Below are 25418 nucleotides of genomic sequence, written 5' to 3'. Positions count from 1 at the left end.
AACTCCTGAACTCAAGTGATCTGCCTGCCTCCAACTCCCAAATGCTGGAATCACAGGTGCGAGCCACCATGCCTGACCAATATAAACAATATTAAAACACCTGCAGCTTCCCGTCAGATCTGATGAACAGACCCCTCTGTTCCACCAGCCGTAACTACAGCTTTGACTGGGAAAAGACTGATTCCAGGCCAGGTGTGGTGGCTCACGCCTGTCATCCCAGCACTTTGAGAGGCTGAGGCAGGTGGATCACCTGAGGTCAGGAGTTTGAGACCAGTCTAGCCAACAAGGTGAAAGCCTGCCTCTACTAAAAATACAAAAATTAGCTGGGCGTGGTGGTGTGCGCCTGTAATCCCAGCTACTCGGGAGGCTGAGGGAGGAGAATCGCTTGAACCCGGGAGGCGGAGGTTGCAGTGAGCTGAGACTGCACCATTGCATCTCAGCCTGGGTGAGAGTGAGAATCTGTCTCAAAAAAAAAAAAAAAAAAAAAAAAGACTGATTGCAATCACTTTATCCTGATAACTACTCACCACGGACTGGTTCTGGCCAGTTGACAGAGGCTGCAGAGTTGCTTCACCTTTTGACCTAGGGGGCCTAACCATAATGCATTTACATGTTAAGTCTCCGCTCCAAGGTGAACTTGGGAGTAGGTAACATGCATGTCTGTTCAATACCCATGCGTCAGGACACCCTTGGTGAATATCCATAGCTCTTCCTATAACTTCTTGAATATATACACTTGGCCAACCCACTCAGCATAAATTCCCGTCTCATCTTTTCTTCCCTCCAAGTGCTTGTTTTCAGTTTTTTCTTTTTTTTTTTTCGGAGACGGAGTCTTGCTCTGGTGCCCAGGCTGGAGTGCAGCCTCTGCCTCCTGGGTTCCAGTGATTCTCCTGCCTCAGCCTCCCGGGTAGCTGAGATTACAGGTACATTAGCCAGAGGCTGCGCTTCTCACCTGCAGTGTATAATCACCTTCTATGAAATAAATGGCGTTTCTTCTAAGAAATACAGTGGGATTTTGGGAGGCCGAAGCGGGAGGATTGCTTGGACCCAGGAATTCCAGAGCACTCTAGGTAACATAGCAAGACCTCGTCTCTGCAAAAATGAATAAATAAATAAATAAATAAATAAACAATAATTAGCCTGGCGTCATGCTGCACGCCTGTAGTCCCAGCTACTGGGGAGGCTGAGGCAGGAAGTCCAGCTGTGTTTGCGCCACCGCACTCCAGCCTAGGAGACAGAGCAAGACCGTCTCCAAAGAATTGTAAAATAAATAAAAAACGGACCAGGCGCAGTGACTCACGTCTGTAATCCCAGCACTTTGGGAGGCCGAGGCCGGAGGATCACTTGAGGTCAGGAGTTCGAGACCAGCCTGGCCCACATGGGGGAAACCCAGTCTCTACTAAAAATACAAAATTAGCCAGGCGTGGTGGCACGTGCCCCTAAGTCCCAGCTCCTAGGGAGGCTGAGGCAGGAGAATCGCTTGAACCTGGGAGGCAGAGGTTGCAGTGAGCCAAGATCGCACCATTGCACTCCAGCCTGGGCAACAGAGCAAAACTCTGTCTCAAAATTAAAACAAATTAAAATAAAATAAAATAAAATAAAATAAAATAGGAAGCCTTTCTACCTTTATAAATTGTGTGATTTTTAGGTTAACAACTGTCAATGACGGAATGTTCAGTACGTGGGACTTTCTTGTCTGTATGTGTGTGGTGGGTGGGGGGGTCGGGGCGGGGAACAGACTCAATATGAAACCGTTTTGGGGTCTGACGCTCGCCCACCAGCCTCCACCGAGCAGCCACACGTCCGCTATGCGACCAGAGCCACCTGCGCAGTTGTTAGCAGAAGGAAGAGTAACTTACTACTTTCGTCCCTGCGGATCTACGGGTGCCTCGAGCGTGGGGCGCGTTCCTGGGGCTGGAGGCGGCGCCCACGGGCAGCGCAGGGCCCGGCCCGGGGGTTCCCGGGGGCTCGAGCCCGCTGGACCTGGGGGCGGCGAGCGGGGCTGTGGGCCAGGCCCCGGGCTGCTCCCCGTCCCCCGCGGTCGGCTGGTCCCGCCCGGGCGCCTTGATCCGGCGCAGGCAGTCCTGCAGCATCCGCTGCGTGCTGGCCTCGCTGAGCCAGTACAGGAACAGCTCGTCCACCTTCATCTTCAGGACCGGCTGCAGCACTTTGCCGGGCGGCATGGCGGGGGCTGGGCCCGGGGCGCCCCCGGACGCCCGCGCCCCGCCCCGCCCCGGTGATGCGAGCACGGCCCGCTGAGGGGGCGCGGCGCAGAGAACAGGGCCCGCACCTCGGGAACTGCGCGGACTCGCGGGGCGCGGGGACCGAGGAGGCGGGGCGGTCCGGCCCGCGCTGCTCAGGGGAGCTTCAAAACGGGCGCGCCGGCCGCGCTCCCAAACAAGGGCGCCCGCGTTCACGTCACTGCGCCGCGTCATCGCGACGATGTCATCACGAGGCGACGCCGCCGCTAGCCACGCGCGCCCCGCGGCCCTCGGAGCTTTTGCAGGAGGCTTTGGTGGGGCCAAGCGGCTGCGGTGAGGACGAGGGAGGGGCTGTGGCGGCCGTAGCGCCCGAGCTCTTTCTGCGTTTAGGAGTTTTAGAGGCGCGGCCCATGGCAGCGTGGCAGTCTTAGAGTTGCCGAGATGCGAGCATGCGCAATGCGTGCCTGCCAGAGCGAGGGGAGGGTGGAACCTCCGCATGGAGCATGCGCCGTGCATACCGGTGGAGGAGCGGAGTTCAGGAGGCCGGTCGGGTGAGCATGCGCAGTGGCTGCCCGCGGGGCGCAAGCCGGAGGCTGGGAGGTGTGTGAGCGGGTGGGGCTGGGGGACGGGAGTGCGCCTGCGCAGTGGGAGGCACCGGGAACGAGCGAGCATGCGGGGTGCGCGCCCGCCGAGCTCGGGAGCGAGCGTGCGTCCTGCGGGAGCGCGCGAGGAAAAGACCAAACTTTTCAGTAACAGCGGGCTACCTGGGACCCAAAGGGCCCCGTTTACTTTAGCTTTGCTTATCAAACAGTAGAAACAGGTTGGAGGAGTTGGACCACTTTAAACGTTGGTGTTCAGGGGTGAGCGTGAAGTGCGTTGAAAATTGCAAAAATCATCCGCGTCCAGGGAGGTGACATTAGTTAAATAACTTTACCCGATGGTTGTTTTTGTTTCTGCTTTTAACAGTATCCATAAAAACACTGCATTATCATCTGTCTGGCACACATGCACCTGTCTCCTTTACATCTTGCCCCGATTTTTATTCATTTTTTATCAAAATAGGGTTTCACCTGGTGTTGCACCCTATTAGAGAGTAATTTCAAGGTCTTTTATGAGCCAGGTTCTCCTACTTCTGAGCTGCATAAATCGAGCTAGACTCAATAAGTAACTATTGGCCGGGCGCGGTGGCTCACGTCTGTAATCCCAGCACTTTGGGAGGCTGAAGCGGGCAGATCACGAAGTCAGGAGTTCGAGACCAGCCTGGCCAGCATAGTGAAACCCCCATCTCTACTAAAAATACAAAAATTAGCCGGGCATGGTGGCGTGTGCCTGTAGTCCCAGCTACTCGGGAGGCTGAGGCGGGAGAATTGCTTGAACCCAGGAGGTGGAGGTTGCAGTGAGCTGAGATCACACCATTGCACTCCAGCCTGGGCGACAGAGCCAGACTTTGTCTCAAAAAAAAAAAAAAGTAACTCTTTTTTTACTTTTATTTATTTTTTTTGAGTTGGAGTCTCGCTCTGTCACCCAGGCTGGAGTGCGATGGCAAGATCTCAGCTCACTGTAACCTCCGCCTCCCGGGTTCAAGGGATCCTCCTGCCTCAGCCTCCCGAGTAGCTGGGATTACAGGCGCCCGCCACCACGCCTGGCTAATTTTTGTATTTTTGGTAGAGACAGGGTTTCACCGTATTAGCCAGGATGGTCTCGAACTCCTGACCTCAAGTGATCCACCCGCCTCGGCCTCCCAGAGTGCTGGGATTACAGGCATGAGCTACCATGCCCGGCCTAAATAACTCTTTTTGTTCGTTTGAGACAGGGTTTTGCTCCGTCACCCAGGCTGCGATCTTAGCTCAGTGCAGCCTTGATCTCCTGGCTCAAGCGATCCTCCCACCTCAGCCTTCCAAGCAGCTGGGACAACAGGCACGCGCCACCATGCCCGGCTAATTTTTAATTTTATTGTTTATAGAGACGAGGTCTTGCTGGTCTCACACTCCTGGCCTCAAGCAATCTTCCTGCCTTTGCCTCTGTCTCTGCCTCCCAAAGCGTTGGGATTACAGGCGTGAGCCACCGCACCCGGTTGAAATCACTCATAAATGATAGTTTTGTGTTGTGTACATAATGATTTGAATTTCAGTTTGTGTTTCGTGATTGGATATAAAAATCCGAGTGTACTTTGTCAGAAGAGCGCCATCACGCAGGAATTCTGTGAAGTTGTTTTTCCTAACTGGGAAGCAAACGTTTGTGTGTGTGTGCGATGCTGTGATTTCTGGAGGGAAGTGAATGTATTAATACAATTCTCTGTTTGAGTGTGTATCGGACACAGACGTCTTTTCAAGGAACAAACGTGCTTTTCATTCTGGGTGTTTCGATGAGCTGCGAGTCACTGTTGGAAGCATCACTGCGGTTTTGAGGGGAAAGGGTTTCCTTTGAATGCCTGCACAAGAGGCCTTTCTCTGCCAGGTTACTGGGGCACAGTGTGGTGAGGCCCAGGGCCAACAGGACAGAAATCAACTCAGGGCAGAAACAGAATGCGCCTTCAGTCTGTGCTGGGGCCCGGGGGCCCACTCCGTGCAGGCTTTGCTCTGGGAGAACAAAGAGGTGCTGTCGGGCCCCCAAGGCTGGCAGGGCCTGAGGTGTTGCAGAGTTTGCTGGGATGTGGCCAGCTGCAATTATCCAAGCTGCTCCACAGCCGGATGGACGCCCTGCCCGTTCGGGTCTGTCCGTCTTGCAGGGGTGGTGGGTGGCCACCAGAATTGTCCTGGGGAGAGAAAGGTGAGGGCAGGCCGGGAGATTGCAGTGGCTCATGCCTGTCATCCCAGCACTTTGAGAGGCCGAGGCGGTGGATCACCTGAGGTCAGGAGTTCAAGACCAGCCTGGCCAACATGGTGAAACCCCGTCTCTACAAAAATACAAAAATTAGCCAGGCATGGTGGCTCACACCTGTCATCCCAACACTTTGGGAGGCCGAGGCAGGAGGATTGTTTAAGCCCAGGAGGTCAAGACCAGCCTGGGCAACATGGCGAGACTCCATCTCTAGAGAATATTTAAAAATTAGCTGGGCATCCTGGCGTGCGCCTGTGGGTCCCAGCTACTTGGGAGGCTGAGGTGGGAGGATCGTTTGAGCCTGGGAGGTTGAGGCTTCAGTGAGCCGACATCTCACCACCGCACTCCAGCCTAGGCAGGAATGAAAGACTCTGTCCCTAAAAACATTAAATTTTAAAAAGCAGCCAGACGTAGTGGCTCACACCTGTAATCCCAGCACTTTGGGAAGCTGAGGCGGGCGGATCACCTGAGGTCAGGAGTTCGAGACCAGCCTGGCCAACATGGTGAAACCCCGTCTCTACAAAAATACAAAAATTAGCCAGACGTGGTGGCTCACACCTGTCATCCCAGCACTTTGGGAAGCTGAGGCAGGCGGATCACCTGAGGTCAGGAGTTCGAGACCAGCCTGGCCAACATGGTGAAACCCCGTCTTTACAAAAATACAAAAATTAGCTGGGCATGATGGCGGGTGCCTATAATTCCAGCTACTTGGGAGACTGAGGCAGGAGACTCGCTTGAACCCAGGAGACAGACGTTGCAGTGAGCCGAGATCACAGCATTGCACTCCAGCCTGGACAGCAGAGCGAGACTCCCTCTCGAAAAAATAAATAAAAATAAAATAAAAAGCGAGAATGGGGAGGGAAGAGTAGCGAGGAAGATTCCGGAAGACTCTGCTCCTCTGTGGGATGTAGGTCCAGGAACAAAGAGCTGGGTCAGCGCTTCCCAGGGAGGTGAGGAAGGAGGGAGCCACAGCGGTTGTAGAGGGAGAGAAGCTCCTTCCTTCATCCACCTGAGCCCGGGTCTCCTGTGTGGCCACAGCCTCTGCAGCCTCTGCCCCACCTGCAGCTGCTCAGAAATGCAAACTCACCCACTGTATGACATGCTCTGGATCTCAGTCGGCCTTTGCACCGCAGACCTGGGTGGTTGATCGAACGCTAGAGCTCCAGACCTGGAGATGCCTCAGAGGAAGCACCTGGCAAGTAGGATCTCCCTGGTCCTGCGCCAACCCAAAGCTCCCAGCTAGGTGCGTGCAGTGAGAGGTCAAAGAGGGATCAAGTTTATATCTGCCGCTTGCATTCCGCACGATGACTTAAAACAAACAAAACAAACAAACAAACAAAAAACAAAAAACAAAACCCCAGCCGAGCACAGTGGCTCACATCTGTCATCCCAGCACTTTGGGAGGCCGACACGGGTGGATCACGAGGTCAAGAGATCGAAACCAGCCTGGCCAACGTGGTAAAACCCCGTCTCTACTAAAAATACAAATATTAGCTGGGCGTGGTGGCAGGCACCTGTAACCCCAGCAACTCGGGAGGCTGAGGCAGGAGAATCGCTTGAACCCGGGAGGTGGAGATTGCAGTGAACAGAGATCGTGCCCCTGCACTCCAGCCTGGCGACAGAGCGAGACTCTGTCTCAAAATGAATAAATAAATAGGAAAGTAGTGTGGGTCTGCATTCTGCAGGTTTTGGAAACACATTTCTGAGTGCATATTTCAGGTGAGGAGAGGTGGGGACTCCAGGCAGCGTGCACAGTTTAGACCCTAACTGTGGGCCGGGCGTGGTGGCTCACTCCTATAATCCCAGCACTTTGGGAGGCCGAGGTGGGCGGATCACAAGGTCAGGAGTTCGAGACCAGCCTGGCCAATATGGTGAAGCCCCATCTGTACTAAAAATCCAAAAATTAGCCAGATGTGGTGGCATGCACCTGTCATCCCAGCTACTCGGGAAGCTGAGGCAGGAGAATCGCTTGAACCCGGTGGAGGCGGAGGTTGCAGTGAGCCGAGATCGCGCTGCTGTACTCCAGCCTGGGTGACAGAGCGAGACTCCCTCCAAAAAAAAAAAAAAAAACCACCATAACTGTGGCAGGAAGAGGCCAGGAACTCTCACAGATACCTCCTCCAAAACCGGCAAAGGAGAGGATGGAACATTTGCTGTAGAGGTTTTCCTGCCTCTTCATAACTCCTTGAGGCTGTGTCCTCATCCATCTTACAGAAACCAAAAACCCTTCACACATCGCCCCTTTTGTCCCGAGCAGCGCCCGCTGCCACCTGCTTGGCAAAATAAAACATAAGTGGAAAAATGCTCCCTTTTCCATTTTCATCTCTAATTGAATTCTCTCCTGACCTCTCGGTTCCCCACGGCTGTGTTTCAGGTTTTGATGATAAGGAAAAGAACTCTGTATTTGGATAATACAATTTTCAGCAACCTTCAACTCAATTTCCTCTCCCCGGAGACAGTGTATCTTATAGGATAGAATGAAATCCCTTATTCATAGGGAAAAAGTTCCAATTTAATCTGAATATTCAGCATGCCGCTGTGGCTGGGGTGATGGATGGCGTATGGAAATATCACGGTTCAAGCAATCAGATGTCGGAATGCACTCTGCTGCTGGAAGAAATAATGACGCCTATCCAATATTCTATAAGGCGCAGAAATGCACGTTGCATCGTGAGGACCCCGGCTTTCTCCTATTACCTTACTAATCACATCTCCATTTAAACACAGAACAAAAAAGGAAGCGTGGTCACAAATTAAGAATTAATGGAAGTGAGACTCTGCAATGGATTCGGGGCCGAGGGCCAAAGGCAGCCGCCACGTGCCGCTATTTACATGAAGTCACAGAGATGACGGGGATGAGCGGGGTCCCCTTGTCAGAAGCTGCTGGGCCAGATGAACCTGACAAGTATCTCCTAAGAAGGATTTAGAAAAGGGGAAGATGAAATCTTTGGAGGTAATGGAGAATTAGAAGCATATCATTACCTATAAATCCTGCGGCCCTGCACGCGGTGTTGACAGCCCTGAAGATGAGACTGGCTGAAAGGAAAAAGATTCTGAGCCTGGAACAAGCGGACCCAGATTCTAGGTGGCTAGGCTGTGTGGTTGCTTTTATCATTCTAGGAGACTTTCGGGAGGAAATGTTTGCAAAGAGCACGCAGATGGCATTTTCTTTTCTCTCTCTCTCTCTTTATTTTTTTTTTTGAGACGTAGTTTTTGCTCTTATCGCCCAGGCTGGAGCCACCTCCCGGGTTCAAGCGATTCTCCTGCCTCAGCCTCCCAAGTAGCTGGGATTACAGGCACCTGCTACCACGCCCGGCTACCTTTTATATTTTTAGTAGAGACTGGGTTTTGCCGTGTTGGCCAGGCTGGTCTCGAACTCCTGACCTCAGGAGATCTGCCCGTCTCGGCCTCCGAAAAGTGCTGGGATTACAGATGTGAGTCACCGTGCCTGGCCAGCATTTTGTATCACCCCCTAACTGCATCTATTTTGGTGGTGTTCATGATAATAATAAATGTCATGCATATCTCTGATTGAACTTGGCCCGTTCTTGAGCTCGTTAGAAACAGGTTTTCCTATGTGCCATCTCTTATTTTTCTTGGTAATACTTGGAGCTGAGATTTCTTTTTCTCTCTCTTTCTTTCTATCTCTTTCTCTCTTCCTTCCTCTCTCTTTCTCTCTTCCTTCCTCTCTCTTTCTCTCTTCCTTCCTCTCTCTTTCTCTCTTCCTTCCTCTCTCTTTCTCTCTTCCTTCCAAGACAGGGTCTCACTCCGTTACCCAGGCTGGAGTGTGGTTGTACGATCATAGCTGCTGTCTTGACCTCCTAGGCTCAAGTGATCCTCCACCCTCAGCCTCCCGAGTAGCTGAGACTGCAGGCGTGTACCGCCATGCCCGCCTAATTTTTTTATTTTTTTCTAGAGATGGGGTCTGACTATGTTGCCCAGGCTGGTCTCAAACTCTTGGCCTCAAGCAATCCTCCTGCCTCGACCTCCCAAAGTGCTGGGATTACAGGCGTGAGCCACCGCGCCCGGCCAGAAGAAAGACTTTATGGAGAAGAATGTTGACATTATGACAGCGAATTGTGTGCCTGCTGGCTGTCTGGGTTTCACCCACCCATCACAGCCCCACCCAGCCCCCACCAATCAGAACGTAAGCCGCCGAGGACAGGAAGGTTTCTCCTTGGTCTGTTTCTCTCACTACAGGGACCCCGGGAAATAGAATGGCACCTGTCACACAGTAGCTTTCAGACACACACATTCAGAGTCCAGAATGTTCACCATTACACCATGGAACTATCTTCACGGTAGCTTCCTAATACATGTTTGTTCCCTCGATAAATGAAACAAGGGCGTTGGGACTCCAGCCTGTCATCCCAGCACTTTGGGAAGTAGAGGTGGGTAGGTTCCTTGAGTTCAGGAGTTTGAGACCAGCCTGGACAACACAGCAAGATCCCGTCTCTGCAAAAAAAAAAAAAAAAAAATACACTAGATTAGCCAGGCATGGTGGCACGTGCCTGTAGGCCCAGCTACAAGGAGATGGGAGGATCACTTTAAATGTTTCGAGTCACCAACTTGGAAACATTCTTTTTGTAGAATCTCCAAAGTGACGTTTCTGAGTCCATCGAGGCTTGTAAGGAAAAATAGAATATCCAATGATAAAAGCTAGAAACAAGCTATCTATGAAAATGCTTTGATGTGTGACTATGTGTGTGTGAGGGTACGTGTGAGTGCGTGTGTGATTGAGCACGTGGCTGTATGTGTGTGTGCATGTGTGTGAGGGTGTGTGTGAGTGCATGAACGTATGAGCACGTGGCTGTGAGGGTACATGTGAGTGCATGTGTGAGCATATGAGCACGTGGCTGTGTGTGTGTGTGTGAGGGTACGTGTGAGTGCATGTGTGATTGAGCACGTGGCTGTGTGTGTGCGCATGTGTGTGAGGGTACGTATGAGTGTGTGAGTGCATGAATGTATGAGCACGTGGCTGTGTGTGTGTATGTATGAGGGTATGTGTGAGTACTGTGTGAGCACGTGGTTGTGTGTGTGTGTGGGTATGTGTGAGTACTGTGTGCTTGAGCACGTGGCTGTGTGTACGTGTGTGTGTGTGAGGGTACGTGTGAGTGTGTGAGTGCATGAATGTATGAGCACGTGGCTGTGTGTGTGAGGGTACATGTGAGTGCGTGTGTGATCGTATGAGCACGTGGCTGTGTGTGAGGGTACGTGTGAGTGCGTGTGTGATTGAGCACGTGGCTGTGTGTGTGCGCATGTGTGTGAGGGTATGTATGAGTGTGTGAGTGCATGAATGAGCACGTGGCTGTGTGAGGGTACGTGTGAGTGCGTGTGTGATCGTATGAGCACGTGGCTGTGTGTGTGTGTATGAGGGTATGTGTGTGAGGGTACGTGTGAGTGCGTGAGTGTGAACGTATGAGTATGTGTGTGTGTGTGAGGGTATGTGTGTGTGATTCAGCATTTGGCTCTGTATGAGGGTATGTGTGAGTGAGTGTGTGACTGAGCATGTGGCTATTTGTGTGTGTGTGAGGGTATGTGTGTGCATGTGTGATCATATGAGCAGGTGGCTGTGTGTGTGAGGGTACATGTGAGTGTGTGTGATTGAGCTGAGTGCATGTATGATCCTATGAGCACATGGCTGTATGTGTGTGTGAGGGTACGTGTGAGTGTGTGAGCGTGTGACTGAGCACGTGGCTATTTGTGTGTGAGGGTACGTGTGAATGTGTGTGATTGTATGAGCTGAGTGCATGTATGATCTATGAGCACGTGGCTGTGTGTGTGTGAGGGTACATGTGACTGAGCCTGTGACTGAGCACGTGGTTCTGTGTGCGCGTGTGTGATCATATGAGCGGGTGGCTGTGTGTGTGAGGGTACATGTGAGTGTGTGTGATTGTATGAGCTGAGTGCATGTATGATCCTGTGAGCACGTGGCTGTGTCTCTGTGTGTGTGAGGGTACGTGTGAGTGCGTGAGCCTGTGACTGTATGAGCACGTGGTTCTGTGTGTGCGTGTGTGTCCTTGCAGCTGGCAGGGGGGTTGCCCAGGGAAGAACTGGGGGAAGCAGCTTTCTCCCCACTCAGAAGAGGGTCCGCGCAGGTGAGCGGCCACCCAGGCCGCGCAGGAGCTTGGCCTCCTGACTTGGAGTCCCTGGCAGGAACCTGATGCTGGAGTGAAGAGTATGCCTCGTTTAGGGGGGCACCCTGGTTCCCACTTCCCAGCTGAGGAAGCCCCTTGGAGAAAGTGGGGCTTTGTCCCCCACACGAGGTGGGGCTGAGATTCAGAGCCCACCCTGGGACCCACAGTCGGATCGCTGCTCTCCCTATGAGACCTCCTGAGCTCCCATTTTCCCTTCTCTGCCACAGTTGCCACCTGCGTGCTGGGGCGGCAAAGCGTAAAGGCTGGCAGGTCCTTCCTGAACCCTGGAAGGTGGGAACCACAGCACGGTCATTGTCAGCGTAAAACCCCAGGGCTGTCAGGTGCTGTGTGCAAATTGAACAGCTTCATGACGGTGCAACCTGGACAGGCTCGGGGGGTCCCCAGCGTAGACATTTAACTTCCTCTTTGTCATTTTCCTAAAGGTTGGAAGTAGAAATCGTCCTAAATCATAGCCACGCGATTTCTCTCCGGAAAGGACAACGTTTGGGTAATGTAGGGTTCACGTCTGCAAACTCTGAACTTATTTTTTCTTTTTTTCTTTTCTTTTTTTTCTTTTCTTTTTTTTTTTTTTTTTGAGATGGAGTCTTGCGCTGTTGCCCAAGCTGGAGTGCAGTGGTACGATCTCAGGTCACCACAACCTCCGCCTCCCAGTTCAAGCGGTTCTCCTGCCTCAGCCTCCCGAGTAGCTGGGATTACAGGCACCTGCCATCATGCCCGGCTAATTATTATTATTATTATTTTTTGAGACGGCGTCTCTCTCTGTCTCCCAGGCTGGAATGCAGTGGCGTGATCTCGGCTCACCGCAACCTCCACCTCTCAGTTCAAGCGGTTCTCTTGCCTCAGCCTCCCGAGTAGCTGGGATTACAGGCGTGCACCATCATGCCTGGCTAATTTTTGTATTTTTAGTAGAGACGGGGGTTTCACCTTGTTGGCCAGGCTGGTCTCGAACTCCTGACCTCAGGTGATTCACCCACCTCAGCCTCCCAAAGTGCTGGGATTATAGGCATAAGCCACCGCACCCAGCCACCTCTGCACTTCTTTGTGTCCTTTCTTTCAAGGAAAGGACACAATGCTGGAATTATAGGAAAGGACACGATGTTGGAGTTATTAAATAAGTCCTCTTTGAGATAAACGGGAATGGTTCGTGTCTTGACAGTGAGCATTTGCAGTAGAAATCACGCACACTCAGCAGAGGGCTGCACAAGGCCAGCCGTGCTCCACCTGCCCCCCTCAAAAATCGGCCTCCGCACCTGCTGCGGCCATTTCATTACATCTCAAAACAACGTCAACTTATTTAATAAATAGAAGAATTTTTAAATCAAGTCCTGAGGCAGGATATATAAACTTTAGTATTGATTATGCGTCCCTAAAAGCGCTCTCAGTAAAGGGACTTTGCTTCCTTTTCCTCAAGTTCCTATGAAGTCGTTTAATCCGTCTAACTCTTATTTTATGTTGTTTTCCCCGTTTTTATTACTTTATATGACAGTATATCTTTGTAGCCACAAACTGAATAGCATAATTGTGTTTTTCTTTTTTCCCTGAGACAACAATGTGCTTTTTGTTCGAGGAGGTAATAACTCTTGACAAAATCTGTTTTAACATCGTACCGAAAAAAAAAAAAACCCACAAAACCCTTAACGGACATTTGTAGTCCCCGTTTGATCTAAAACACTGTGATATTGTTTGTGTGATCTGCTTTTAAAGTCACCAAAAGTGCTTTGTTGTAAATGCTCTGTGATAACATTTGCTTTGTTAACGTATTTTAAATGAAATATAGTTATAATTTCCCTCATGACATTTTCATTTAAATATATATAATTTAAATGTCATGAGGGAAATTATAATTTAATTTAAAAAACGATTTAAATTTATTTAATAAGTTTAAGTAATAAATAATATACAATAAATATATAATAATAATCAAATTTGTTTAAATTTAAATTTAAATTTAAATTTATATATTCATTTAGATATGCATTTAAATTTATTTAAATTTATTATTATTTTTATTTTATTTCATTTTATTTATTTTATTTTATTTTATTTTAGAGACAGGGTCTCCTTCTGTTGCCCAGCTTGGAGCACACCTGTGTGATCTCGGCTCGCTGCAGACTCCACCTCCCGGGTTCAAGCGATCCTCCTGTCTCAGCCTCCCGAGTAGCTGGGATTACAGGCACCCGCCACCACGCCCGGCTACTTTTGTATTTTTAGTGGAGACGCGGTTTCACCATGTTGGCCAGGCTGGTCTCGAACTCCCGACCTCGAGTGATCCTCCCGCCTCGGCCTCCCAAAGTGCGGGGATGACAGGCGTGAGCCAACTCGCCCGGCCACACAGTTGCCTTTTTATGTGATGCGCATCATGTAGATGGAAGAGAAATCAAACGGCCCCATCTACCGGGGTGGGATTGCAGCCTGTTCCAATGTCTCATTTATTCCCTGGGTGCTGGGAGAGTCTCTGGGATGACAAGACTGATGGTTCCTGACCCAGGCCAGGGCAATGCATGACTTTTGACGCCTCGGAGAAGCTCTTCCTTCCTGGACTGTATTCTGACACAGAGTGCGTCTGACGCTTTACCCAGCGGCGCCCAGAGCGACCTTCATCGCGGCCACCGGCCAGCACCGTCTTCTGGATCTTCAGCGGCTTGAGGAACTTTCTGTCCGCTTCTGGGTTGACTGAATTTTTATCGTGAAAAGGCACTGCCTTTGCTCAAATGCTTTTCCTGCATTTCTGCAAATGGTCATGTGAGTTTGGCCCCTTAGCCATGAATACAGTGCGTCACATTCACTGGTTTTCCAGAAAAGAGCTGTATAGAGAGATAATTTACACAGCTGACAATGTATCCGTTTAAACTCTTCCAACCCGTGGCTTTCTGCATGCAGAGACTTGTGCCACCATCACCACAGTCTATTTTATTGCTTTATTTATATATATATATATTTTTTTGAGACAGGGTCTCGCTCCTGTAGCCTTGGACTCTCAGGCTCAAGGGATCCTCCCTCCTCAGCTCCCCAAGTAGCCGGGCAACGTGGCTTCTCCCGAGTAGCTGGAGGATGCTGTTTCTCTGGAGTAGCTGGGTGACGCCGTTTCTCCCGAGTACCTGGGTGACGCGGCTTCTCCAGAGTAGCTGGGTGACACTATTTCCCCAGAGTAGCTGGTGATGTCGTTTCTCCAGAGTAGCTGACTGACGCCATTTCTCCCGAGTAGCTGGTGACGCCGTTTCTCCCAAGTAGTTGGGTGACGCGGCTTCTCCTGAGTAGCTGGTGACGCCGTTTCTCCCGAGTAGCTGGGTGACACCGTTTCTCCTGAGTAGCTGGGTGACGCAGTTTCTCCCGAGTAGCTGGGTGACGTGGTTTCTCCCAAGTATCTGGGTGACGCTGTTTCTCCGGAGTACCTGGGTGATGCCATTTCTCCCGAGTAGCTGGGTGATGCTGTTTCTCCTGAGTAGCTGGGTGACGCGGTTTCTCCCGAGTACCTGGGTGACATGGTTTGGCTATGTCTCCTCCCAAGGTTTACCTTGAACGGTTATCATCCCCACATGTCAAGGGCAGGGCCAGGTGGAGAGAATTGAATCATAGGGTCAGTTTCCCCCAGACTGTTCTCGTGGTAGTGAATAGGTCTCATGAGATCTGATTTTTTTTTTTTTTTTTTTTTGAGACAGAGTCTCGCTCTTGTCACCCAGGCTGGAGTGCAATGGCATGATCTCGGCTCACTGCAACCTCTGCCTCCCAAGTAGCTGGGATTACAGGCGCCCGCCACCACACCTGGCTAATTTTTTGTATTTTTAATAGAAACGAGGTTTCACCATGTTGGCCACGTTGATCTCAAACTCCTCACCTCAGGTGATCCACCCTCCTCAGCCTCCCAGATGTGACTTTGCTCCTTCTTCATCTTCCGCCATGATTGTGAGGCCTCCCCAGCCATGTGGAACTGTGAGTCCATTAAACCTCTTTCCTTTATAAATTACCCCATCTTGGTTATGCCTTTATTAGCAACCTGAGAACAGACTGGGACACTTGGACTATAGGTGCACAACACCATCCCCAGTTAAGTTTTTTTGTAGAGAGAGGTTCTCCCTATATGCCCAGGCTGGTTTTGAACTCCTGGCCTCAAGTGATCCTCCTGTCCCAGCCTCCCAAACTGCTGGGATTATGGGTATGAACCATGGTGTCCAGACATCAGAATACATTTTATTTTATTTTTGTTTTACTTTATTTTATTTTTTTTGAGGCAGAGTCTCGCTCTGTCACCCAGGCTGGAGTGCGGTGGCATGATCTCGGCTCACTGCAACCTCCGCCTCCCGGTTCAAGCGATTCTCCTGCCTCAGCGTCCTGAGTAGCTGGGATGACAGTCACCTGCCACCACACCCAGCTAATTTTTGTATTTTTAGTAGAGACGGGGTTTCTCCATGTTGGCCAGGCTGGGCTTGAACTCCTGACCTCAGGTGATCCACCCGCCTCGGCTTCCCGAAGTGCTGGGATGACAGGCGTGAGTCACCGCGCGTGGCTGCCTTCGGACCTCTCGGTGGGAGGAACGTGTGGGTCCTATTCAAGCATCAGCTCTGTCTCCCACCTGCTCTCACCTCCGTGGGCATGCCTGGTTCTCGGCACCCGTGGCAGCCAGGCTGTTGAGCCTCGGCTGGGGTTTGCAGAGGTTTTCTGGGAAGAGCTACTCCAATTCAGGCGAGACTGGCAGATCTGGAGAATTCCACGGCCCCGGGGACCCAGGGCAGCTGTCGTGACTGTGGGGTGCAAGGACCTGGTGGCCAGGTGGATCCCAGGCATTGCGATGGGCTCCACGGTGAGCTGTGGAAAAGAGCCTGGGTCCTGGATTTTATATCTGGGAATCTGCTTGCCCACAACCACACTTGCCCACGGCTTTCCTTGTAGTGTTAAAAGCAGCTACTTTTAGGCCGGGCGCGGTGGCTCACGCCTGTCATCCCAGCACTTTGGGAGGCTGAGGCGGGCGGATCACCTGAGGTCAGGAGTTCGAGACCAGCCTGGCCAACGTGGCGAAACCCCGTCTCTACTAAAAATACAAAAATCACCTGGGCATGGTGGCATGCGCCTGTAATCCCAGCTACTCAGGAGGCTGAGGCAGGAGAATCACTTGAACCCGAAAGGCCGAGGTGGCAATGAGCTGAGATCACACCGTTTCACTCCATCCTGGGTGACAAAGACTGAAACTCTGACTCAAAAAAAAAAAAAAAAAAAAAAAGAATGTTGCTGATATCTGCCCCAAAGCAGCTTGCTTTAGTTATAGTGTTAAAAGCGGCTACTTTTGGGCCGGGCACGTTGGCTCACGCCTGTCATCCCAGCGCTTTGAGAGGCCGAGGTGGGCAGATCACCTGAGGTCAGGAGTTTGAGACCAGCCTGGCCAACATGGTGAAACCCTGTCTCTACTAAAAATACAAAAATCACCTGGTCACGGTGGCGGGCGCCTGTAATTCCAGCTACTTGGGAGGCTGAGGCAGGAGAATTGCTTGAACCCGGGAGGCGGAGGTTGCAGTGAGCCGAGATCGCACCACTGCACTCCAGCCTCGGTGACAGACTGAGACTGTGTCTAAATAAATAAATAAATAAATAAATAAATAAATAAATTGGGGCCGGGCGCGGTGGCTCACACCTGTCATCCCAGCACTTTGGGAGGCCCAGGCGGGTGGATCACGAGGTCAGGAGATCAAGACCATCCTGGCTAACATAGTGAAACCCCGTCTCTACTAAAAATACAAAAAAAATTAGCTGGGCGTGGTGGTGGGCGCCTGTAGTCCCAGCTACTCCGGAGGCTGAGGCAGGAGAATGGCGTGAACCCGGGAAGCGGAGCTTGCAGTGAGCCGAGATCGCACCACTGCACTCCAGCCTGGGCGACAGAGCGAGACTTTTCACCCTGATGAAAGCAGTCACCAATTTTCTCTAATTATTTTGCAATTAAGCATCCGAGCACCCCAGATAGTGTGGACTCCCACAGCTCTTAAACCAAATACCTGACTGTCTGAAATTAATTATAAAAATGGATCAAGGGGTGGTTTTCACGTGGTGGCTGATGAATGCTTTCCGAGTCTTGTTTTCCTGTTCGTTTACTGTGGTACGTAAGAGGTACAGAACATAAAATTCACCGTGTGGGCCATTTTTGTTTGTTAGTTTGTTTCTGAGACGGAGTCTCGCTATGTCGCCCAGGCTGGAGTGCAGTGGCGTGATCTCGGATCACTGCAACCTCCACCTCCTGGTTCAAGTGATTCTCCTGCCTCAGCCTTCTGAGTAGCTGGGATGACAGGCGCCCACCACCACGCCTGGCTAATTTTTTGTATTTTTAGTAGACACAGGGTTTCACCATGTTGGCCAGGCTGGTCTCGAACTCCTGACCTTGTGATCCGCCCGCCTCAGCCTCCCAAAGTCCTGGGATGACAGGCGTGAGCTACCGTGCCCGGCCCGAGGCCTGGTTTTCACATGGTGGCTGATGAATGGTTTCTGAGTCTTGTTTTCCTGTTTGTTTACCGTGGTACATAACACGTACAGAACATAAAATTCACCGTGTGAGCCATTTTTGTTTGTTAGTTTGCTTTTGAGACGGAGTCTCGCTCTGTCACCCAGGCTGGAGTGCAGTGGTGTGATCTCGGCTCACTGCAACCTTTGCCTCCCGGGTTTACGCCATTCTCCTGCCTCAGCTTCCCGAGTAGCTGGGATGACAGGCGCCCGCCACCACACCCGGCTAATTTTTTGCATTTTTAGTGGAGATGGGATTTTGCTGTGTTAGCCCGGATGGTCTCGATCTCCTGACCTCGTGATCCGCCCGCCTCGGCCTCCCAAAGTTCTGGGATGACAGGCGTGAGCCACTGCGCCCGACCCGGTGTTTATTATTATTTTTTAATGCAAGAGAACATATTTAGATGAAAAATAGTTTATCCGAAAGATGCAGACATAGGCACATACGTTTCTAGGAGACATACATGGAAGGAAGTGTTCAGTTCTGTCCTTGTCCTCCTGAGCTTGTCCCCGGCATCAGCATCCTTCAGTGTCCTCCTTTTTCTCTTCCTTGTTTTGAGAGACAGGCTCTTGCTCTGTGGCCCAGGCTGGAGTGCAGTGGTACAGTCTCAGCTCACTGCAGCCTCCACCTCCTGGGCTCAGGTGTTCCTCCCTCTTCAGCCTCCTGAGGAGCTGGGACTACAGACATACAGCATCACACCTGGCCAATATTTAATTTTTTTTTTGTAGGGACAGGATCTTGGTCTGTGGCCGAGGCTGGAGTGCAGTGGTGCAATCTCAGCTCACTGCAGCCTCCACCTCCTGGGCTCAGGTGTTCCTCCCTCTTCAGCCTCCTGAGGAGCTGGGACTACAGACATACAGCATCACACCTGGCCAATATTTAATTTTTTTTGTAGGGACAGGCTCTTGCTCTGTGGCCCAGGCTGGAGTGCAGTGGTGCAATCTCAGCTCACTGCATCCTCAACCTCCCGGGCTCAGGTGATCCTCCCGCCTCAGCTTCCTCAGGAGCTGGGGCTACAGACAGGTGCCACCACTCCCAGCTAATTTTTAAATTTTTTTGTAGGGACAGACTCTTGCTCTATTGCCCATGGTGATCTTGAACACCTGGGCTTGATATATCTGCCCGCCCAAATCCCGCCTTTCATTTACACCGCCCCCACCCCCGCCCACCCCAGGGAAGGTCTTTATTCTTAAATCTGCCTTTCTGACCTCTCTTCCCAAATATGTGTATTTCTAACAGATCTCCGAGTCGAGATCACGCACACCGTTTTCTATAATCCAGGGATTTGGAGCCGCCGGAGGGGTGAGTAGGGGAGGCGGCCGTGACTGCTAGGTGGAGGTGGGCTCGTAAACGTCGTTTTACGGGCAGGTGGAAACCTTTATAAGCCCACAAATATTTCAAGCCTGTTCCTGCCCCTGGGTCCCTGGAGACTTCGCAGAGGAACTAACAGGGCCTGGTGAAAGGCCTTCATCACCAACCCACTAGGAACTGTTCACCGTGTGCCCGGGGCTGCGTCTGGCACAGAGGTGAACGCTGAAGCCATCCCCCCACCCCCGCGTTCACCCCCAGATCCCCAAGACGAGAGAGCGTTCCGTGAGGTCCAAATAAACGTCCCTCCTGGCACCTTCAAGGATGTGGTTTTTCTTTTCTTTTTTTTCGAGGCAAGGTCTTGGTCTGTTGCCCAGGCTGGGGTGCAGTGGCATGATCTTGGCTCACTGCAGCCTCCAATCCTTGGGCTCAAGCAATCCTCCTGCCTCAGCCTCCCAAGTACTGGGACCACAGGCATGCACCACCGTGCCAGCCTCATTTTGTATTTTCTGTAGAGATAGGGTCTCCCTATGTTGCCCACGCTGCTCTGAAACTCTGGGCTCCAGCGATCCTCCCATCTCGGCCTCCCAAAGTGCTGGGATTACAGGTGTGCACTACGGCTCCCAGCCCTGATGATGGGCTTGGAGAACAAGAGGGTGATAACGTCGCCAAATTCAAACTCACGTCCTCCTGCTTCTGAGCATGTTGAGAGCTGGTGGGCGGGGAGGTGGGTGTGGGGCTGCGGCTCTGGGCTCCCCAGGTGCCCACGCTGAGCTGTCCAGGAGGCTGACAGGGAGGACGTCCCTTTGGTATCCCCCTTTTGCCGCAGAAGAGCCCGTGTGGACCCCTGAGTCCCTGACCACCAGGCAGCCAAGGCCATCTTGGGGTCTCCGGATTGAGACCCCAAGAGAGGGTTCCTGGATCTCGTGCAAGAAAGAATTCACGGCAAGTTTGCAGTGCAAAATAAAAGCAAGTTTATTTAGAAAGTAAAATGGGGCCGGGCGCGGTGTTTCACGCCTGTCATCCCAGCACTTTGGGAGGCCAGGGCAGGTGGATCATGAGGTCAGGAGATTGAGACCAGCCTGGCCAGCACGGTGAAACCCCGTCTCTACTAAAAATACAAAAAATTAGCCGGACGTGGTGGTGGGCACCTGTAATCCCAGCTACTCGGGAGACTGAGGCAGGAGAATCACTTGAACCCGGGAGGTGGAGGTTGCAGTGAGCTGAGATCATGCCGCTGCACTCCAGCCTGGGCGACAGAGCGAGACTCTGTCTCAAAAAAAAAAAAAAAGAAAGAATTGTCTATATGGGTACACGTGCTCTGCTACAAGGGTTTGTGATAAAGGATTAATTTTCTTAATTACTATACTTTGCAAGAATCAGTATTATTGTTATTATTTTTTGAGACGGAGTCTCGCTCTGTCACCCAGGCTGGAGTGCAATGGCGCGATCTCAGCTCACTGCAACCTCCACCTCCTGAGTTCAAGCCATTCTCCTGCCTCAGGATCCTGGGTAGCTGGGACTACAGGCACCTGCCATCACGCCCGGCTAATCGTTGTACTTTTAATAGAGATGGGTTTTACCATATTGGCCAGGCTGGTCTCGAACCCCTGACTTCCTGATCCGCCCGCCTCGGCCTCCCAAAGTGCTGGGATTACAGGCGTGAGCCACTGCGCCCGGCCGAGAATTGGTATTATGTTTAGAGCAAAATTAGGAATACGCCTTTGTTGTCCAGATATTAGGATACCTGGACACTCCCAAGTCTGGGTCTGTTTAGTAAATACTTTTTTTTTTGAGATGGAGTTTCGCTCTTGTTGCCCAGGCTGGAGTGCAGTGGTGCGATCTCAGCTCACCTCAACCTCCTCCTCCCGGGTTCAAGGAATTCTCCTGCCTCAGCCTCCCGAGTAGCTGGGATGACAGGTGCCCACCACCACACCCGGCTAATTTTGTATTTTTTTAGTAGAGACGGGGTTTCTCCGTGTTGGTCAGGCTGGCCTCGAACTGCCAACCTCATGTGATCCACCCGCCTCGGCCTCCGAAAGTGCTGGGATTACAGGCATGAGCCACCGTGCCAGTAAACATTATCAATTTCTTCCTTTTTTTTTTTCTGAGATGGAGTCTCACTCTGTCCCCAGGCTGGAGTGCAGTGGTGCAATCTCTGCTCACTGCAACCTCCACCTCCTGGGTTCAAGTCATTCTCCTGCATCAGCCTCCTGAGTAGCTGTGATTACAGGCACCCGCCACCACGCCCGGCTAATTTTTGTGTTTTTAGTAGAGATGGAGTTTCACCATGTTGGTCAGACTGGTCTCGAACTCCTCACCTCAAGCGATCCACCCGCCTCGGCCTCCCAAAGCGCTGGGATTCCAGGCGTGAGCCACCGCGCCCGGTGTAATTCGTTCCCTTAACCGTAAACGTCTCCAGGCGAGGAATGCTGAACTTTCTGAGAAGGCAGCCAGCAAGTTCCAGCCTCATTTTCCAGCCGTCAGTCAAGATGGAGTCACCGTGTTTCATTCGCCTCTGACAACGGGTCCTCCCGGACGCCACGTGGCTTGTTCTGAAGCCGGGCCGGAGACACCGTCTGGACCCCACAGTGCTCCCCAGGGCCGCCTCCAAAAGGATCCCACCCCAGGGAGCCGTGCAAACACCATAAATCCTGCTAATTGCCACGTTCCCGGCAGCCAGAATCCGTGGTCTCTCTATAGTGGGCTCACGGTCTCCAGCCAAGAGCTCAATCTTGCTTCTGGACAAATATTACCGAGAAATGTCTGCAAACCCCGGCTGCCCGGCTCCCACATCACAGGGGCTGCGTCTCAGAAAACAACTTGCTTCTGCCAATCCACCCCCCACCACTGCCTCCCCGGGCACCTCGCCACACAGGACGCTCTGGCTTCCCGTAAGAACACCCGTGTCTGTGACCTGCGGGTGGGGTCACCTCCCCGGCCTACATGCAAGGTGAGGCAGGGTGGCTCACCTGGGGCTCACCTGCCTGAGGGGGTCCTGCCCACGGCTCTGCAACAGAATAGAATAATCAGGGCGTTGTGTGGCAGTGCCTTCTCCCTGCCCCAGCCCGAGGCACTGTGCCCACCACAGGAGGGAGGGCACCTGTTCCCCTCCTATCTCAGCCACTCTGCCCACGTGTGTCCCCACAAAACGGGGTCCGTGCAGCCCTGGGGCCGGTCACCGTACCGCATCCTCCTGACAAAGCCAGAAAGAAACCGGCTCTTTGATTTTAACATAAAAAAAAAGGGCTGCCTTCTGCTTGCAAAAGAAATGCACACAGGCTGCTGGCAGAAAGTTCTGGAAGATGATAAAGGAAAAAAATAAATTAATTCGAGAAAACTTTGAGACACCTAACAGCACAAATACCCTCAGTCTTTAGAGAACAGCTGGGGATACACATTCTAGCTCATTTCCCCATGGAATTTTTATTTTTATTTTTTGAGATGAGTCTCTCTCTGTTGCCGAGGCTGGAGTGCAATGGTGTGATCTCAGCTCACTGCAACCTCCGTCTCCCGGGTTCAAGCGATTCTCCTGCCTCAGCCTCCCAATAGCTGAGATTACAGGCACCTGCCACCAAGCCCCGCTAATTTTTGTATATTTACTAGAGACGGGGTTTCACCGTGTTGGCCAGGCTGGTCTCAAGCTCCTGACCTCAGGTGATCCGCCCGCCTCAGCCTCCCAAAGTGCTGGGATTATGGGTGTGAGCCACCGCGCCCGGCCTCTCTGTTCTTTTTATAAGCCGCTATGACCGGCCCTGAGAAGAGAGACCACACTCACAGGTTTAATAAATTGGGAATCCCAATTTATTCACACAATGTGCTTCTCTAGATAGAATTTTGTCCACTTAAATTGTGGCACAGGCATTTCTCTTGCCAGGAAAACTCTTTGGAAACAGCCCTTCTTCTTTCCTTCCTTCCTTCCTTCCCTTCCCTCCCCTACCTCCCTTCCTTCCTTTCCTTCCTTCCTCCCTTCCTTCCCTTCCCTCCCTTCCTTCCCTCCCTCCCTTCCCTCCCTTCCTTCCCTTCCCTCCCTTCCTTCCCTCCCTCCCTTCCCTCCCTTCCTTCCTTTCCCTCCCTTCCCTCCCTTCCTTCCTTCCTTCTCTTCCTTCCTTTCCTTTGTTCCTTTCCTTCCTTCCCTTCCTTTCCTTCCTTCCCTCCCTTCCTTCCTTCTCTTCCTTTCCTTCCTTTCCTTCCTTCCTTCCTTTCCTTCCTTCTCTTCCTTCCTTCCCTTCCTTTCCTTCCTTCCTTCCCTTCCTTCCTTCCCTTCCTTCCCTCCCTTCCTTCTCTTCCTTCCTTTCCTTCCTTCCCTTCCTTCCCTCCCTTCCCTCCCTTCCTTCCTTCTCTTCCTTCCTTTCCTCCCTTCCTTCCCTCCCTTCCCTCCCTTCCTTCCTTCCTTCCCTTCTTTCCTTCTCTTCCTTCCTTTCCTTCCTTCCTTCTCTTCTTTCCTTCCCTCCCTTCCCTCCCCTGCCTCCCTTTCTTCCTTCCTTCCCTTTCTTTCCTTCCTTCCTTCCCTTTCTTTCCTTCCTTCCTTCTTTCTTTTTCCTTTTCCTTTTCTTTTTGAGATGTAGTCTCACTCTGTCAGCCAGGCTGGACTGCAGTGGCACGATCTCGGCTCACTGCAACCTCCACCTCCCAGGTTCAAGCGATTCTCCTGCCTCAGCCTCCTGAGTAGCTGGGACTACAGACGCCTGCCACCACACCTGGCTAATTTTTGTGTTTTTTTAGGTAGACATGAGGTTTCACCACATCGGCCAGGCTGGTCTCAAGCTCCTGACCTCAAGTGATCCGCCCGCCTCCACCTCCCAAAGTGCTGGGATGACAGGCGTGAGCCACCGCGCTTGTCCTGCTCTGTAAATTTTGTTTTGGGCCAGGCGTGGTGGCTCACACCTGCAATCCCAGCACTATGGGAGGCCGAGGCACAGGGGTCGCTGGAGGCCAGGAGTTTGAGTCCCCCAGCTTGGGTAACATAACGAGACCGTGTCTCTAAAAATGATAAAAGACAAATTAGTGGGCGTAGTGACACGGGTGCCTGTCGCCCCGGCTCCTGAAGAGGCTGAGGTGGGAGGATCGCTTTAGCCCAGGAGTTGGAGGCTGTGGCGAGCTGTGATCTCACCACCGCACTCCAGCCTGGGCGACAGAGCAAGATGCCATCTCAAAAATAATAAAAACAAGGCCGGGCGCGGTGGCTCACGCCTGTCATCCCAGCACTTTGGGGGGCCGAGGCTGGCGGATCGCTTGAGGTCAGGAGCTCGAGACCATCCTGGCTAACACGGTGAAACCCCATCTCTACTAAAAATACAAACTTAGCTGGGCATGGTGGTGCACGCCTGTCATCCCAGCCCTTTGGGAGGCCGAGGTGGGTGGATCATGAGGTCAGGAGCTCGAGACCAGCCTGACCAACATGGAGAAAGCCTGTCTCTACTAAAAATACAAACTTAGCTGGGCATGGTGGCTCACGCCTGTCATCCCAGCCGTTTGGGAGGCCGAGGTGGGTGGATCATGAGGTCAGGAGCTCGAGACCAGCCTGACCAACATGGAGAAACCCTGTCTGTACTAAAAATACAAAATTAGCTGGGTGTGGTGGTGGCAGGTGCCTGCAATCCCAGCTACTCGGGAGGCTGAGGCAGGAGAATCGCTTGAACCCGGGAGGCGGAGGTTGCAGTGAGCCGAGATCGCACCATTGCACTCCAGGCTGGGCAACAGAGCAAAAACTCTGTCTCAAAAATAATATAATAATAATAATAATAAAAACAACTGTTTTCATGCTGCAGACCCAGCACACAGGCCAGGACGTCAGGGTGTCGTGAGGGGCCGTCGGAGAACATCTAAGGGACGTCCCTGCATTCCTGGCTGGAGGTCCTGCACCAGCAGCCTCCGTGTGAGAAAACTTTCACTCTGCAAACTCTCAGAGCCCCCACCTGCTCCCGCCTCCCGTCTGTCCTGGTTCTTGGGACCCCGGAGCCTTCTCTGTCCAGACCTCCCAGGTCCTGACGGGAATCCGGATAAACTCGTTGGGGCGAAGGTGTTAACGGCAGGCCCCTGTCTAATGTATTTCGCCACCCAGATAAAATGAGTGTTTTCACAGCTGCCGTTAATTTCTTACCCTGAGGAAGAAAGGAAGGACTTTGAGGCACCTGCGGCCGGGTTGGGGTGCGGCAGGGGGATTTCTGGACGCGGACGGTGTGTGGGGAGTTCCTGGGGTCCCTAGAGCCACACCATGTAGGTGGCAGCCGGCTCCGTCCTGCAAAGCCCCGGCTTCGGTGAAAGATTTATCACCTGCTCAGCCTCGGAGACGGGGAAGAAAAACAGCCTGGAAGTGGTCCTGGCTGATGGACGGGCCCCTGGGGAGCTGTCCCCAAATGCGCGTCTTCTTTCTCCTTTCTGTCACAGCCTCCCGGCCCTGCCCTGGCTGAGTGGGGCTTTCAGTGAACGCTTGTTGAGTGTCCACGG

General features: G+C 52.2%; 2 protein-coding genes across 20 annotated transcripts in view; one reads left to right on the top strand and one right to left on the bottom strand.

Annotated features, from left to right (window-relative positions):
* The window catches only part of LOC115932828 (serine/threonine-protein phosphatase 2A regulatory subunit B'' subunit beta-like), a 57393-nt gene extending 54676 nt beyond the window's left edge, over nucleotides 1-2717 (bottom strand). For all 5 annotated transcript variants that reach the window (XR_010131380.1, XM_055366517.2, XM_055366519.2 and 2 more), the window contains exon 1: nucleotides 1860-2717. Coding sequence is in view for 4 of the 5 variants with exons in the window: in XM_055366517.2 (XP_055222492.1) it covers nucleotides 1860-2717 (858 nt within the window). In the remaining variant the exon portion in view is untranslated. The remainder of the gene's footprint in view (nucleotides 1-1859) is intronic.
* On the top strand, nucleotides 2429-25052 carry LOC115932827 (uncharacterized). Of its 15 annotated transcripts, none has more exons than XR_010131381.1 (6): nucleotides 2429-2752; nucleotides 13229-13921; nucleotides 14969-15109; nucleotides 18900-18962; nucleotides 21244-21921; nucleotides 24740-25052. XR_010131381.1 is itself a non-coding variant. In XM_055366558.2 (6 exons), the coding sequence occupies exons 3-6, from the start codon at nucleotides 14984-14986 to the stop codon at nucleotides 25039-25041; spliced, it is 963 nt and encodes a 320-aa protein (XP_055222533.1). In that variant the 5' UTR covers nucleotides 2431-2534; nucleotides 13229-13921; nucleotides 14969-14983; the 3' UTR covers nucleotides 25042-25052. The 15 variants fall into 15 exon arrangements, 5 of the variants coding, with proteins under 5 accessions (XP_055222533.1, XP_055222536.1, XP_063555840.1 ...); XR_010131383.1 differs by having other exon boundaries at nucleotides 2431-2534; XR_010131384.1 differs by having other exon boundaries at nucleotides 2431-2534; nucleotides 21241-21921.
* The last annotated feature ends 366 nt before the right edge of the window (nucleotides 25053-25418 follow it).

Source organism: Gorilla gorilla, chromosome 18, assembly GCF_029281585.2.
Source record: "Gorilla gorilla gorilla isolate KB3781 chromosome 18, NHGRI_mGorGor1-v2.1_pri, whole genome shotgun sequence".
Classification (NCBI taxonomy): Eukaryota; Metazoa; Chordata; class Mammalia; order Primates; family Hominidae; genus Gorilla; species Gorilla gorilla.
Note: the sequence above shows the minus strand (reverse complement) of the source record. Positions and strands in the feature narration are given on the sequence as shown.

Coding starts and splice junctions, on each gene's coding strand:
- LOC115932827 (XM_055366558.2), top strand. CDS start 14,984: ATGTTGGCCACGTTGATCTCAAACTCCTCACCTCAGGTGATCCACCCT. Junction 18,963..21,390: donor GATTTGGAGCCGCCGGAGGG/GTGAGTAGGGGA, acceptor AAACGTCTCCAG/GCGAGGAATGCTGAACTTTC. Junction 21,863..24,739: donor ACAGGACGCTCTGGCTTCCC/GTAAGAACACCC, acceptor TTCATGCTGCAG/ACCCAGCACACAGGCCAGGA.